We start from the raw sequence: 14,218 nt of genomic DNA, 5'->3' as shown, positions 1-14,218 counted from the left end.
TTACTTTATTTGATTTTATTAGTTTTTTTTTTAAAGTTATATATATATATATATATATATATATATATATATATATATATATATATATATATATATTATATATATATTTATTCATTTATTTATTTATTATAAGTTGAGGTTATGCTCCATTCTGCCTTAAGGCTTATGTTTACCTCATTTGGATAAAATGCTTTAAGATGACCTTTGGCCTTTTGAAACAGTTGTTGGAATTATGCTATAGTGTGATATTCATTACTTTTTTGAGTTATTTTGGAGGAAACACTAGAAGCAAGGTTTGGCTAGTGGCAAGTGGCAACACTTATTATAAGTCATTACTTTTCCCTTTCTTGGTTTACATTAGATCAAAATCATTTTTTTTTTTTTGTGCTTCCTAAAGAGTTGAGAAGGTGTGCTAGCATGGAAACCCCTTCCATTTGGTTTCCTGAAATTCAATTTTGATGGTTGCTTGTTAGAAACTTGACATAAATCGAGATTGGTAGTTCCTTTAGGTATATAGTTCTCTTCAAGCCCATGGAGTATGGCTCCCCATAAAGGAAGAGATTCTAACCTTGTTACACGTGCTTCAAGCAAGTTTTTTGGGTTTTAGTAATTTCTTTGTGGAAGGAGACTTAATCACAATTATCTCTTAGGTCTTATAAGATAACAGAAGACCTTGGAAATTGGATGTTTAGTTGAGAAAATTTTTTGTTTATAGGTCTAGGCTACTCTTACACTTAGATTCTCATTTATATAACCGTAGAGTGAATCAGTTGGCTAAGTACGACAACTCATAGTTAAGAGCTTTTGCAAAGGATTTCAAGCCTTCTTGAGTGTAACTTCCTAGTATTTTTGTTTGGCCATTTTTGGATGTTGTCCATTTAGAGTATTGGTTCTATGCTTTATTCTTGAAGAATAACTCTCCCTTATTATCCCTTTTTAGTGTTTATTATTGTTATGCTAGACTATTATTTTCCATATTATATTTGGGGTATTACTATAATCTTCTCTTTTTAAAACTCAATAATATAAATAGTTAGAAGGTATAGAAAAGTTGATAAGACAAAAACCAAGACCACTTCTTTTTTTCCTTTTCTCTTTTAAAATCACAAGTTTTTAGTTTCAGCTTACCTGTTATTCCTTTTAAATGAATTGTTGTTTTCAATCAAGAAATATTTAAAGAGATTTTAGTCATCCCATATCAAACAATTGTATTTTGTTTCTTAAAACCCAACAGGTAGCATGGGCAATGCATTCCTATGGTTAGGATGTCATAAGAAAGATGATAAGGAAGGTGTGTGAAGGTAAGCAACCTTATTGTTGGTCATTGGGTTTTTGAATTTTAATTAACTTCTCTAGTCCTAAACCATGTGGTTACTATTTTGCCCTCCAATTTCAATTCATATTAGTGCAAATGCGATTTAAGGAAAAAAGAAAAAGAATAGAGAAAGAGATGCTCATCTCATGGAAGTAGGAAACCCTTCTATTTAAATATAGGAGAATAGACAAAATGCTCCTTATCACAAGGAAAATGTTTATTTTATTTTTTTTACCAAATATGTAGTTAGAACTGCAATCAAGAATCAATTTTACAAGAAAGTACTTGCCCATTTCCATTTTGTGAAAACTACATAGCATGATAGTAGAAAGATGCTTAGCAAGTTAGAAAAAAAAAATTAAAAAGAAAGAAAGACATGCTTCTTTCTTAAAGCTGTAAAGATTGGATAACCAAGCAATATTCAAATGAATTTCATAAACAAAAAAAATAGAGAAGATAATACACGCTAAATAATAAGTGAAAATATGAATCTACAAGAATAGACTTACTCAAGATCCAAATGGTTGTGGACTATGGGCAAGGGCTTATGCTCATGAAGATAATTCATACCCCTGCCAATTGTTTAGACATCAAATGGAACATTTTGTCAACATCTAATAAGAAAAGAAATGCTCAGAAAAAAATGATGATGCTTTTAAGCAAGCAAATTAAAAGCCAGTGGGAAGAGTTACTTCAGTCATATTTCTAAATCTGTAATTTTTTCTAATGTCAGAAAATTTTGGAATGTTGCAATACTTTGAGATAGTTAACTATTTTTCTACTTATTTGGCTTCATTTGTTTTATTTCTTTCTTCTCTAACTCTCATTCAACTCAATTATCTAACATAATCCTCATTCCCCTAATAAAGATAACAATAAAATGAATTTAATTAGAAAGAATTAAGAAAAAACCATTTTCATGGAAAAAATAATTTTAATCAGTTCAATATATTCTTGGATTCCTTTCCATATTATGATAAAAAATTTTAAAATAAATTCACTCTTAAAAAATGAACCTCTAACTTCTTCTTACAACCCCTCATTTGGTACAAATTCATTAAGATATCTTGGTATCATTGTATTGCTTACCAGAGGAATTTACTTCTAAGAGAAAAAAGTATAGCTGTATGTTTATTTTGTATCAGTTTAGTATTTTTTTTTTAATTTTTCCTTTTAATTATCGAAATATGAAAAGCAAATGGTTGTTTACAATATTTCACAAATTTTTTTTTAAAAATGGAATACTAATGACTAAGAACTTAGTAATGGTAATAGTAGTAGAAATAGATTAATGATTTTAGTTTACTAGATGCTTTATGTAATAAAAATTTTTGAGTGTTGAATCAGAACTATGATCAGGATAAAATCTAATTATTTTAATTTTGCATTGGGCTACAAATAAGTAATGTTTCTGGTCTTATTTTCAATGCAAGAACAATTGTAGTAGAAGTGGAATCTCATATCACTTTAGAATTCAACCATATGATTATTATTAAGATGTAAATTATGTATACTGGTCACACAATTTTCACCTTAAAGATTATACACTTATCAGGCATATTCTTTTAATAATATTTCAATTCTAAATGTTGCATTATTGCACGTAGTTGACAATTCATGAAGTTCTATTTCAAATTTCCATATCAAATAGTAATTGCCATGATTTCTTTTAGAATATTTCCAATGTTTCCATGGGCCAATATACTTGTTCATCTCAATATTTTATGACTTCACAAACACAAAGGGAGGTGTGATGAGTTGAGTTTCCAAGATCTACTAAGTAGTTGGTTATTCAAGTCTCATTTGGAATTTAGGAAGTTTTGTTATTGGAAATTTCTCCTTAACAGAAGCTTTTATACTTCTAAGGCTTCTACTTTCTAAAAGTCACTTTTTTCTATGGTTCTTATTTGAGTCCTTTTTAAATTTAAAAACTTCTTTATTAGGAACTCTTGTTAAGGAAGTTTCTATAAGTTCTAAGTTTCTACTTCTAAAAAAGGAGGTTTCTATTTTTCATTTATTTCATTATTTGGAAGATTTAGGAGTTTTATGAAAGAATTAGGAGTTCTAATAAGTTTCTATAGATAAAGTTTCCTTTTCTATAGCTTTATTAAGTCTTTTAGGTTTTCTAAACTCTATAAATAAGACTATTTCATATAACTAAGACATTAAAGGATGATGAATAATACCTATTTTAATGCATATTTAGCAATTTCTGATGGTGACACTCCATTATTTTTCTTATAGGTGAGACTCCAAGGTTTCCCATGTTTTCTTCATCTTTTTCTTTTCTCATTTTTAATTCCTTTTCACTGCTGCCATAATTTTAGTTCCTTGGTCCTTTCCTTAAACATAAACTAGTGTAGTCCTGACCCACCTATTGGATTGTAGACAACCATCCAACATCAGGATGGGAAGAACACTAAAGGTAATTCTCCAATTTCTGATACATAATATGAATCCTAAATCAAAAGATCTGCAATTTATATAGGATTTTAGAGTATTTTCACCTTTAGATGAATGTGAAGAGAGTTGAAACTAATGAACATGGAAATATATTTTTTTACATAACCTAAGTGAACAAACATTGAGATATCTCTTGGACCATGTTAAATTCGAAAGTGTTAATGATACAAACAATTAACAATGTAAAAGCCAATTATTTGAATTCAGGAGTCATGAACTATACTTTCTAGCCACTTTACTTTATCAACAAAATGAGTAAAATCCAGTGAAAGCATATTACCTAGCAATATCAAGTGCATAGCGCACAGAAGTTGCTAGGTCAAGACGGTTTTTCTTTTGCAAAATAGTTTTCAAGTTCCCCTACAAAAAATGGAGAAGAAGTATGTGAGAAATATACATTCATAACCAGAATTTGCTACATATTAATCTGTGTATTGAACAAGTATAAAAGTTTTTTTTTCCAAGAAAAATGATTTCACTAAATTAATTATGGAAATTGATGTTTGGTTTCTCTATCATATTTAGAAGTTCCACAATGAGAATCAATCTTTTAACCAAGAAAAATTGGCAGTCAGTGGTGTTGGGATACTATTTATATCATTGTATATTCATTCATTCTTGTCTATTGTTAAATATGCAACAAATCAAGGAATCAAGTATGCCAACTCTTAATACCCTGCCTCATGTATTATCTCCTCCCACACAGAGGTTAAAAAATGTGATCGAAAAAGAAGAAAGGTTTAAACTCAAATTTCCAAGTACCAAAGCTCTACACCATGTAAGACAACTGAAGAATTTCTGAATTCCTTTATTGATTCTTTAGGTACACACCATACACATATATATACACAAATGACTGAATAAGAAAAAATCAATCTAGCTTGATTCTCTCCTAAAATTAGGAAACTGAATCATCCTAAATGATCTCTCCTTTTTTATTCCTAAAATACTTTCCTAAATTAAAAAACCCTAACTTTGAATGCCAAATTTCAACACTCCCCCTCAAGCTGGAGAATATATATCATATAATCCCAGCTTGCAAGTTAAGTCTTCAAAGTTAGGCCTAGGTAAAGCTTTGGTGAGGATGTCTGCGGTTTGGTGCTTGGTAGGAACATAGTTCAATCTAACCGTCTCACTAGTCACCTTCTCTGTGATGAAGTGTCTGTCAATCTCAACGTGCTTGGTCCTGTCATGATGCACGGGTTCTTTGCTATGCTTATAGCTGCCTGATTATCACACATCATCAGAATTGGAGATGAACTCGTTTGCCCCAGTTCACTAAGAACCCTTTTTATCCAAATCCCTTCACAGATTCCCTGTGCAAGAGCTCTGTACTCAGCTTCTGCACTACTTCTGGCTACAACTGATTGCTTCTTACTCCTCCAGGTAACAAGATTTCCCCAGACAAAAGAACAATATCCAGAAGTGGACCGCCTGTCAATGATGTTTCCTGCCCAATCCGCATCTGAGTATACTTCAGTGTCACGGTTCTCTGTCTTTCTGAAGAATAGACCTTTCCCTGGTGTCATTTTTAAATATCTAAGAATCCTGTAGACTGCTTCCATGTGTTCCTCAGTGGGGCTGTGCATGAATTGACTTACAGCACTCACTGCAAAGCCAATATCTGGCCGAGTGTGTGAGAGATAAATCAAGCGCCCGACGAGCCGCTGATATCTCCCCCTGTCTACCGGTGTACTTTCTTTCTCGATACCAAGTTTCTTCTGACTATCCATAGGAGTATCAATTGGTTTGCATCCAAGCATACCGGTCTCCTTAAGAAGATCGAGTATGTATTTTCTTTGAGAGACTACAATTCCCTTCCTTGATCTAGCCACTTCCATACCAAGGAAATATTTCAAATTTCCAAGGTCTTTAACTTCAAACTCCTCTGACAAATACTTCTTCAAATTCTGTAATTCCTCCATATCATTCCCAGATAGAATAATATCATCAACATAGACTATCAATATGGCCATTTTCCCGGCATGAGACTTCTTGACAAATAGAGTATGATCAGCCTGACCTTGTTTGTAGCCCAGCTTCAGGACTGCTTTTGTGAATCTATCAAACCAGGCTCGGGGAGATTGTTTAAGGCCGTACAAGGATTTTTGGAGTTTGCAAACCTGATTCTTTGCCATACTTCCTTCGAAACCAGGTGGTATTTCCATGTAGACTTCCTCTTCTAGGTCACCATTTAGAAACGCATTTTTTATGTCCAGTTGTTGCAAGCACCAATCTTGATTGACAGCCAATGAGAGAAGAATCCTGATAGTGTTCAGTTTTGCAACAGGAGCAAAAGTCTCCTGATAGTCTATCCCATAGGATTGTGTAAACCCTCTAGCTACCAAACGAGCCTTGAATCTCTCGACTGATCCATCTGCTTTGTATTTTATGGTGAAAATCCACTTGCACCCCACGGGCCTCTTCCCAACCGGCAAATCTGTGATAGTCCACGTCCCATTCTTCTCAAGTGCATCAATCTCATCTTGTACTGCCTTCTTCCATTCTGAAATTTTTAATGCCTCTTGTATTGTGTTGGGAACCTGAGTATCATCAAGAGAAGTAGCAAATGCTCTGTAAGATGGTGATAGCCCTTCATATGTAACATAATTCCCAATTGGATCTGTACATCTCCTAACACCCTTCCTCAATGCAATCGGCAGAGTAGAATCATCAATGCTGGGAATTAACACCTCTCCAGCCCTATCCTCACCTATGTTCTCTTCAGGAAGACTTGAATTGGAGTCAATATATTGGCCACATGTTGACTGTGATCCGTGCTCTAATTCCTGTCTTTTCCTCCTCCTGATGTAAACTTGTAAGTTCTCATTAGCAAGTTGTGGGGCTATAGGTTGAATAGGCATGGGAGACTGGATGGTCACAGGAGATGGCTGGACTGATGACGGTATGGGTGTGGACAACTCAGTGGGCGCGAATTGAAAGGATTTGGTGACTCTGAGTGAAAAGAAGGTACACCCTCAAGAAGAGACTCCCAAACTTGATGTTCATTCATGCTCTCCCCCTGAACATGAGATTTGGGATAGAAGAAGACATGTTCAAAGAAAGAGACGTCCATGGTGGTGTAAAATCTTTTGTTGGTTGGAGAATAGCATTTGTACCCTTTTTGGGTTGGAGAATACCCTAGGAAAATGCACTTATTCGCTCGAGGAGCAAATTTGCTACGATTTTGAGGATACACATGAACGAATGCCGTGCAACCAAATACTTTGAGTGGTAAATCAGAAGAGGCTGCACGGGTGTGAGGAAATTGTTTTAAGAAAAGTTGACGTGGGGATTGAAAGGTAAGCACTCTGGATGGCATACGGTTAATCAAATAAGTAGCTGTGAGAATAGCTTCCCCCCAGAAATAGTTTGGAACATTAGAGGAAAACATAAGGCACCGGGCAACCTCCAAGAGATGTCTATTCTTGCGTTCAGCCACCCCATTTTGTTGTGGGGTGTCAACGCAAGAACTTATGTGGATAATGCCGTGATTTTGAAGATAAGTACTGAGACTACTAGTAAAGTATTCCTTTGCATTATCTGACTTGAGGACTTGAATTTTGGAATTGAATTGATTTTGAACCATAAGATGGAAGGTTTGAAAAATGTGCCCGACCTCTGACTTTTCTTTCATAAGGAAAACCCATGTTACCCGTGTATGATCATCAACGAATGTCACAAACCATCGAGTGCCAGAAATATTTTTTATCCGGGAGGGACCCCACACATCACTATGTACTAGAGAGAAAACAGTCGAAGGTTTGTATGGGATTTGAGGATAGACTGTTCGAGTATGCTTTGCAAACTGACAAATTTCACAGTGATAAGATGCTGGATTTTTATTGATAAATAATTTGGGAAACAATTTTGCAAGGTAAACAAAGCTAGGATGACCAAGGCGATAGTGTAACATTATAATCTCACTATCTTTATTGACCTTAGAATTTGACACAGAATTGAAAGACTCTAACATACTCTGAGACTGTACGCAACTTGCTTGAGAGACTTGGTTTGAGAATTGGCCACATGAGAGGAGGTAGAGCCCGGAACACAGTTCAGCACTGCCAATCATCTTCCCCGATTTCAAGTCCTGAAAAACACACAAGTTTGGATAAAATTTAGTAACACATTGGAGATCACGGGCCAATTTGCTAATGGACAAAAGATTACAATCCAAGTTTGGAACATGGAGAACAGAGTCAAGATATAAGTCTTTAGTAAGTTTTATAGAACCTGTCCCGGCAATTTTTGACTTTGAACCATCAGCAATATGGACGGATGAATGACCATTACTTGGCTTGTAATTTTGAAGAATGGTAGCATCTCCTGTCATGTGATCAGAAGCACCTGTGTCCACTATCCACGACTTCATTCCTCCTCGATTAGCAGTGAAGGCTACACCGGTAGTACTGCCACTGCCAACTTGGCTTAATAGTTTCTGTAGCATCTCCATCTGCTCTTTGTTGAATGGACTCGGCTCGGGAACAGATGTGCTCTCAGAGTTGGCAGCCACGTGTGCTCTGCCATCTCTGTCAGACCGTGGCTTTGGTTTCCAATCAGCCGGTTTGCCATGAAGCTTCCAGCAAGTCTCCTTATAATGGCCTGGTTTCTTACAATAATCACACCAAGGCCTATCCCGTTTCTGACGATCTCCACCACTACTATTAAATGACCGAGTCGCAAGGGCAGAGGCATCCAATGTTGGGGCAGGTTGCTCTTTGGATCCCATCATCACTTTCTTTCTACTTTCTTCACGCCTAACCTCTGAAAAAGCCTCCCTGAGACTTGGCAGGGGTTTAATGCCCATGATTCGGCCTCTAACATCATCCAATTCCCTGTTTAGTCCTAGGAAAAACTTGAACAGTCTCTTTTGTTCCACAATTTTCCTGTATGTTGCTGCATCATCAGGACATTTCCATGAGTGAGTCTCGAATAAGTCAAGGTGCTGCCAATACCTTGTGAGTGTGTTGTAATACTGAGTAACTGTCTGCTCTCCTTGGCGGAAGTCATGTAGGGCTGATTCAACCTGAAAAAGTTCTGAAATATTTTCAGAACTTGAGTAAGTTTCTTTGGCTGCATCCCATATGTCCTTTGCAGTCCTAAACAGCAAGAAATTTTCACCTATGTCATTTCATGGAATTGATAAGCCATGACATGATCATGCTGTTTTCAATCTTCCACTTCCTGAAACCCGGTTCTGTAGTTTCTGGCATGACTGCTTCTCCAGTGAGGTACTCATCCTTTCCTTTACCGCAAATGAACAGCAACACAGATTGTGACCACTGTAAGTAGTTATGGCCATTTAATTTGTGTCCTGTGATGAGAATAGGAGAGGAATCACTACCACCAAGGTTTGGAATTTCAGATCTGCCTCCTAATTCTGGTGACGTGACGCTGGATACTTGTGATGATGCCATTCCGTATTTCGTCATGGACCGGAAAGGTAGAAGAACACTTCCCAAGGCACGTGCAGGGATTGGAGTTGAGGAAAAATAGCCGGAGGACGTCGGAAAAGCTGATCGGAGGGCTCGCGGAGGCAAAAAGACCCCAAAAGAGGCACGTGCAGGGCTTGGATGGCAGAAACAGGTACGTAGGGTGGCTGGTCGGCGTCAGGCGAGCTTGGAGTAGGAAGCGCGTCGCCGGAAAGTGGCTCACGCGCCCTCACGCGCCGGCGCGTGAGATGCAGTCGCCGGCCGGAAAAACGCGCGTGGGTGGCGCGTGGATGGTTTTTTGGCTCCGGTGTTTTGGGAAAAGTTGTAGATCTCCTCCAGACGCTCCTTGCGGTGTGAAAAAAAACCGTCGCCGGAAAAGTTCGCCGGAAAAGTTCGCCGGCGGTGAATGTTTTTCTGACGACGATTCGACCGACCGGAAAGCGTTTTCTCCCTTGGCTCTGAGAACAAGGACTGATGACCGGAATGAGAGATGGTCGGATTGAGAGATGGCCAGAGAGATTTGGCCGGAATGAATGATGGCCTGAATAAGAGGTGGCCAGAAGGGATTAGGGTTTCAGAAAACTGGCTCTGATATCATGAAGAATTTCTGAATTCCTTTATTGATTCTTTAGGTACACACCATACACATATAGATACACAATGACTGAATAAGAAAAAATCAATCTAGCTTGATTCTCTCCTAAAATTAGGAAACTGAATCATCCTAAATGATCTCTCATTTTTTATTCCTAAAATACTTTCCTAAATTAAAAACCCTAACTTTGAATGCCAAATTTCAACAACAACTACTTGTCCTGAAAGTTTAAACTTTTAGGCAATGAATCAACAAAGTTCTACTAACATTCAGCAATTTAAATTTTATGTTTTGTTTTTTTGGTTAACTTTGAAAGGAAATATACAAAAACGAACAAGGTCAGGTCTATGTATGAGCAATGCATGCAACAATGTAACTTTAAAAAAATACTAACTACCATTCTTAAGTAACTACTTTCTTGCTATTCCCTCTATTAATATATTAGGTTTATATAAGATGTTTCTGATAGAAACCTTCATTGAGGAAATAAAAAAAACACAGAAATTTGTTATTTTGTTTTCAGGACTATGAATTCTAAACCTTTGAACCTCTAAAAGCCAAGAGCTTCCCTGCCCTCACCTCATGCTTCTTAACATTATCCAACAACCATGCAGAAAAAATAAAACACATTATGCAAGCAGCTACAAGGATAATGCAAATATAGGCAAGATATTGTTATTTAACAAGCCCCCAAACAAATAGGACCATGAATTCTAAACCTTTGAACCTCCTAAATCCAAGAGCTTCCCTGCAGCCACTTTGTGCTTCTAACTTCATCCAACAACCATTCAGATAAAATAAAAAACACAGTATGTGAGCAGCTACAAGGATTATGCAAATATAGGAAAGAATATTGTTATCTAACAAACAGATAGCACAATTGGTCTTCTCATATTTCCTAGTTCTTGAAGCTCACAAATCTAAAAACTAAGCCTACTTTGTACAAATAACACTCTTAAGGAACAGGTTAAAAATTGGGTAGCCTAATTTAATTTGATACTAGTTTATACAAGCAGTAGAGCTAGAGAATAATCCGTTGGGCCTGATCCCAACTATTTGGCAACAATGCAAATTCTGTTCAGCTTTATCTTTGCCAATGGAATTTCTAACTGCTAAGCATCATATAGTAAATATTTTAAACCAACTCTAAACAAAATCAAATTCTAAACCAAATTATAGAATTTTCTATGTTAAATTTTATAATTTGACCATACAAACAATGCACACAATAATGATCTAAACTTAAACTAATATTAAGCTTCCACAAATAGGATATATCATTAATCAATTCCATAAATAAGGTTATGGAAAGGACCACACAATAGATTCATAATAAAACCTACTTTTGACAAATGCTCTGTAATCAGGATCATCTCTTCCCCATGCACAATTGAACCAAGGAACTGCAAAATATTGGGATGTCGAAGCTCCCTTAAGAGAGTATTTTCTTTTGCAGACAATATCCTACATCATGCTCACAGAAAAAGTTATCAGCATCTAGCATTATATTTCTTTAACATTAACTCAAACAAATTCATCAAACTGAGAAAACAGGAAAGAGAAAGTATAATCTAACAAACATTGTGACACGATCATCATAAATTTGTCTTCTAATTACTGTTTTAACAACCCATGTTCCACGCCACTTGACTTTTTCAGATTCACCAAATAGACCCTGGCAAGTAACAAAAACAGAAATCTCTATATAATTGCTTCACATGGAGAAAATTATTGGACATAGCTTCAGAATGAATGCATAAAACGAATAGATAAATAATCCAAAACAGCAGTCCTTAATTCAGCATTAAATAACAAATACATCATGAGATTTTGGTTGGTAAACCGTTCAAGGAATGAAAAGATGACCAGAGTCTGTACAAAAATATTTTTGGTAGGTCACCTCCTGTCCAAAAATATTGTATGGCACTTAATTATTGCACAGAGCCAAAATCATTAACATAAATAAAGTATTAGGATAACTTATCGTGTTCCTTAGTTTAAATGGTAGACCAAGCCAAACAATGATAGCACTATGACTGTTCTTTTACTAGGCCAAGACTATCACTAGACCAAGCCAACAATTATAACAATACGACTTCAGTTTTATCACACCCAAGCTATCACTAAACATAACACAGATGGAAGTTATTTTACCTTTTCTTTTGAGCATTAATGGAAGGATGTTAACCCTGTATATTGTGATCATTGTGCTCTTGATACATATTTCATAATCTTTTTATATGACAACTTCTTAAATATTTTTTGCAATCAGTAGGACAAACAGACGGTAAAACTCCCCTGACGCAATCTAATCTCTACCAAGTTACAAAATGGTTGTTCAAAGAGTTCAAATATAGAAATATTTTGTGGCAGTTAAATATTTCCATTCCATATTCTTGACTGGGAAGTAGCAGTTAAATATTTCCACACAATATTCTTGACTAGGAAGTACACTTGAGTAACAAGATCCCAAATCCTCTGGCACATTAAACAAGTAAAAAGCCTCTATTAGCTAGTGATTGCAATCTATGTTAGAAGTAAAACTTGTGAGATTAGTTAAATTCAGGAAAAAGAAGAGGAAGAAGAAAGGAGAAAAAGAAAATAAATTAAGGTTTAGGTTTGTGTAACTTGATTTCCCTCTACTTTCCAATCTATCTATATTACCAAGGGGTATTCTATCTTAACTCTTATTTTGCCCTTAAGACCCATTTCTTTACCTACCTCACCAAACCCATACATCACCTTAAATTTTTGAAAACTCATAAAACCCCCTCTCAAATGCTCACCTTCTTCCACATCTTCCTCATCTCAAAGACTCATCATTTTCTGTCATTTTCCTCATTCCATTTGAAATCCCTCTCCTTCCAACCCACAAAGCTCATAGAAATCATGAAAGGACTTTTCCCATCTTCCTTGACCTTCTCAGCTATTGAAGTTGTGGGTATGCAATTTTTTTCCTTCACAAAAATTTAATTTAGTTGAATTATTTGAAAAAGTCAAACCATTAAGGGTTTTCTTTTTCTTTCTCTTTCTTTTGTTTTCTACATTAAATTTTGTATAATTTCATTGAAAAACAAGTTTACATGAACAAGGGTAGGGTGTGTAATTTTTCACTAAGAAATGAAGGAAAACAAATTTTCTTTAAGCACGTTCAGCCAACAAGAGTCAAATGCCTTTAAAGGTGTTTAGCCATGGGTGGCTAAGCATCATTAAAAGGAATTTGGCCACCACTGGCCTAGCTAGGTGAATGAGTTTTTAAAAATATCAAATTACAAGATTAGACCCATCCTTAAAAAGAGTACAACCTCATACCACCTTGTTTTGCAAACAAAAGAACCCCTATAGATGTTGGATTCAACCGCCTAAAACCCTCTAGGCTATCTTCAAATGAACCTAGGTTGGAGCATTTATAAACCGACTAATCACACTACCTGAAATATGCTATTGTTAGAATATGTGGGTGAAAGTCAATGAGTCACCTTGCAAGATTGAATTCCTCTGAAATTCACTAGAGGTTTTTTAGCCATCTTCATGTGAACAATGACTTGGACTAACAGAAGTATCAACTAAATTATATAATAAAATCCTGTCTCCTTCATTTTTAAGACATAAAGACAACCCTTGCACCATAGACACCAAAAAGGTATCCCAAATTCCCAAGATCCCTAATCTCAAACTCCATAATTAGATGTGCTTTTAATCATTCATGTTGTCTTCTTCATTTTTCAAAATTATACACCTTGTTTTGGGGATTATACAGTTCGTATAGTTGATGGTTCTCTCTTAAAGGTGGCTAGTACAGGTCCTGTTGTCATCTCTAAGGACCTAGCTTTTGATTATGTTCTTTTGGTTCCAAACTTGGATTGCAATCTGTTGTCCATTAGTAAATTCACTCAAGAAAAGAATTGTATTACTAAATTTTTCCCAAACCATTGTGTTTTTTAGGATTTAAATTTGGGGAAGACAATTAGCAATGCTGAGGTATGTTCGGGACTTTATATCTTCAAAGTGACTAATTATATTAAAAGACAACTTCAACCGATAGTTGATGAAAAACAGTCTCTTTCTATCTTTAGTTCTAATAAAGTTAATGATGTTATGTTATGGCACTATCGTGTAGGACATCCTAGGTTCTTATGTCTCAAAAAGCTCTTTCCATCATTATTTACTAAAAGTTTGGATGGTTTTCAGTGTAAAATTTGTTAATTATCCAAGCATGTTCACAAGCTCTATCCAATTTGACCATACAAACCATCTCATCCTTTTTCCATGATACATAGTGATGTTTGGGGGCTATTTAAGATAAAGAACATAACAAGGACTAGATGGTTTGTGTCATTTGTAGATGATCATACTAGAAGTTCTTAGATATTCCTAATGAAAGAAAAATCAAAAGTGGATCAAATTTTC

At 35.6% G+C, this 14,218-nt stretch overlaps 1 protein-coding gene across 3 annotated transcripts in view; it reads right to left on the bottom strand.

Moving 5' to 3' along the window:
* The window catches only part of LOC117929889 (integrin-linked protein kinase 1-like), an 86,314-nt gene that overhangs the window by 26,654 nt on the left and 45,442 nt on the right, over positions 1–14,218 (bottom strand). For all 3 annotated transcript variants that reach the window (XM_034850326.1, XM_034850328.1, XM_034850327.1), the window contains exons 5-8: positions 11,389–11,483; positions 11,152–11,272; positions 4,059–4,138; positions 1,825–1,887 (exon numbers count right to left, since the gene is read on the bottom strand). In XM_034850326.1, coding sequence (XP_034706217.1) covers positions 1,825–1,887; positions 4,059–4,138; positions 11,152–11,272; positions 11,389–11,483 — 359 coding nt within the window. The remainder of the gene's footprint in view (positions 1–1,824; positions 1,888–4,058; positions 4,139–11,151; positions 11,273–11,388; positions 11,484–14,218) is intronic.

This window comes from Vitis riparia, chromosome 14 (assembly GCF_004353265.1).
Source record: "Vitis riparia cultivar Riparia Gloire de Montpellier isolate 1030 chromosome 14, EGFV_Vit.rip_1.0, whole genome shotgun sequence".
NCBI classification, from domain to species: domain Eukaryota; kingdom Viridiplantae; phylum Streptophyta; class Magnoliopsida; order Vitales; family Vitaceae; genus Vitis; species Vitis riparia.
The sequence above is the reverse complement of the archived record's forward strand: the minus strand, read 5'-3'. Positions and strand labels throughout refer to the sequence as shown.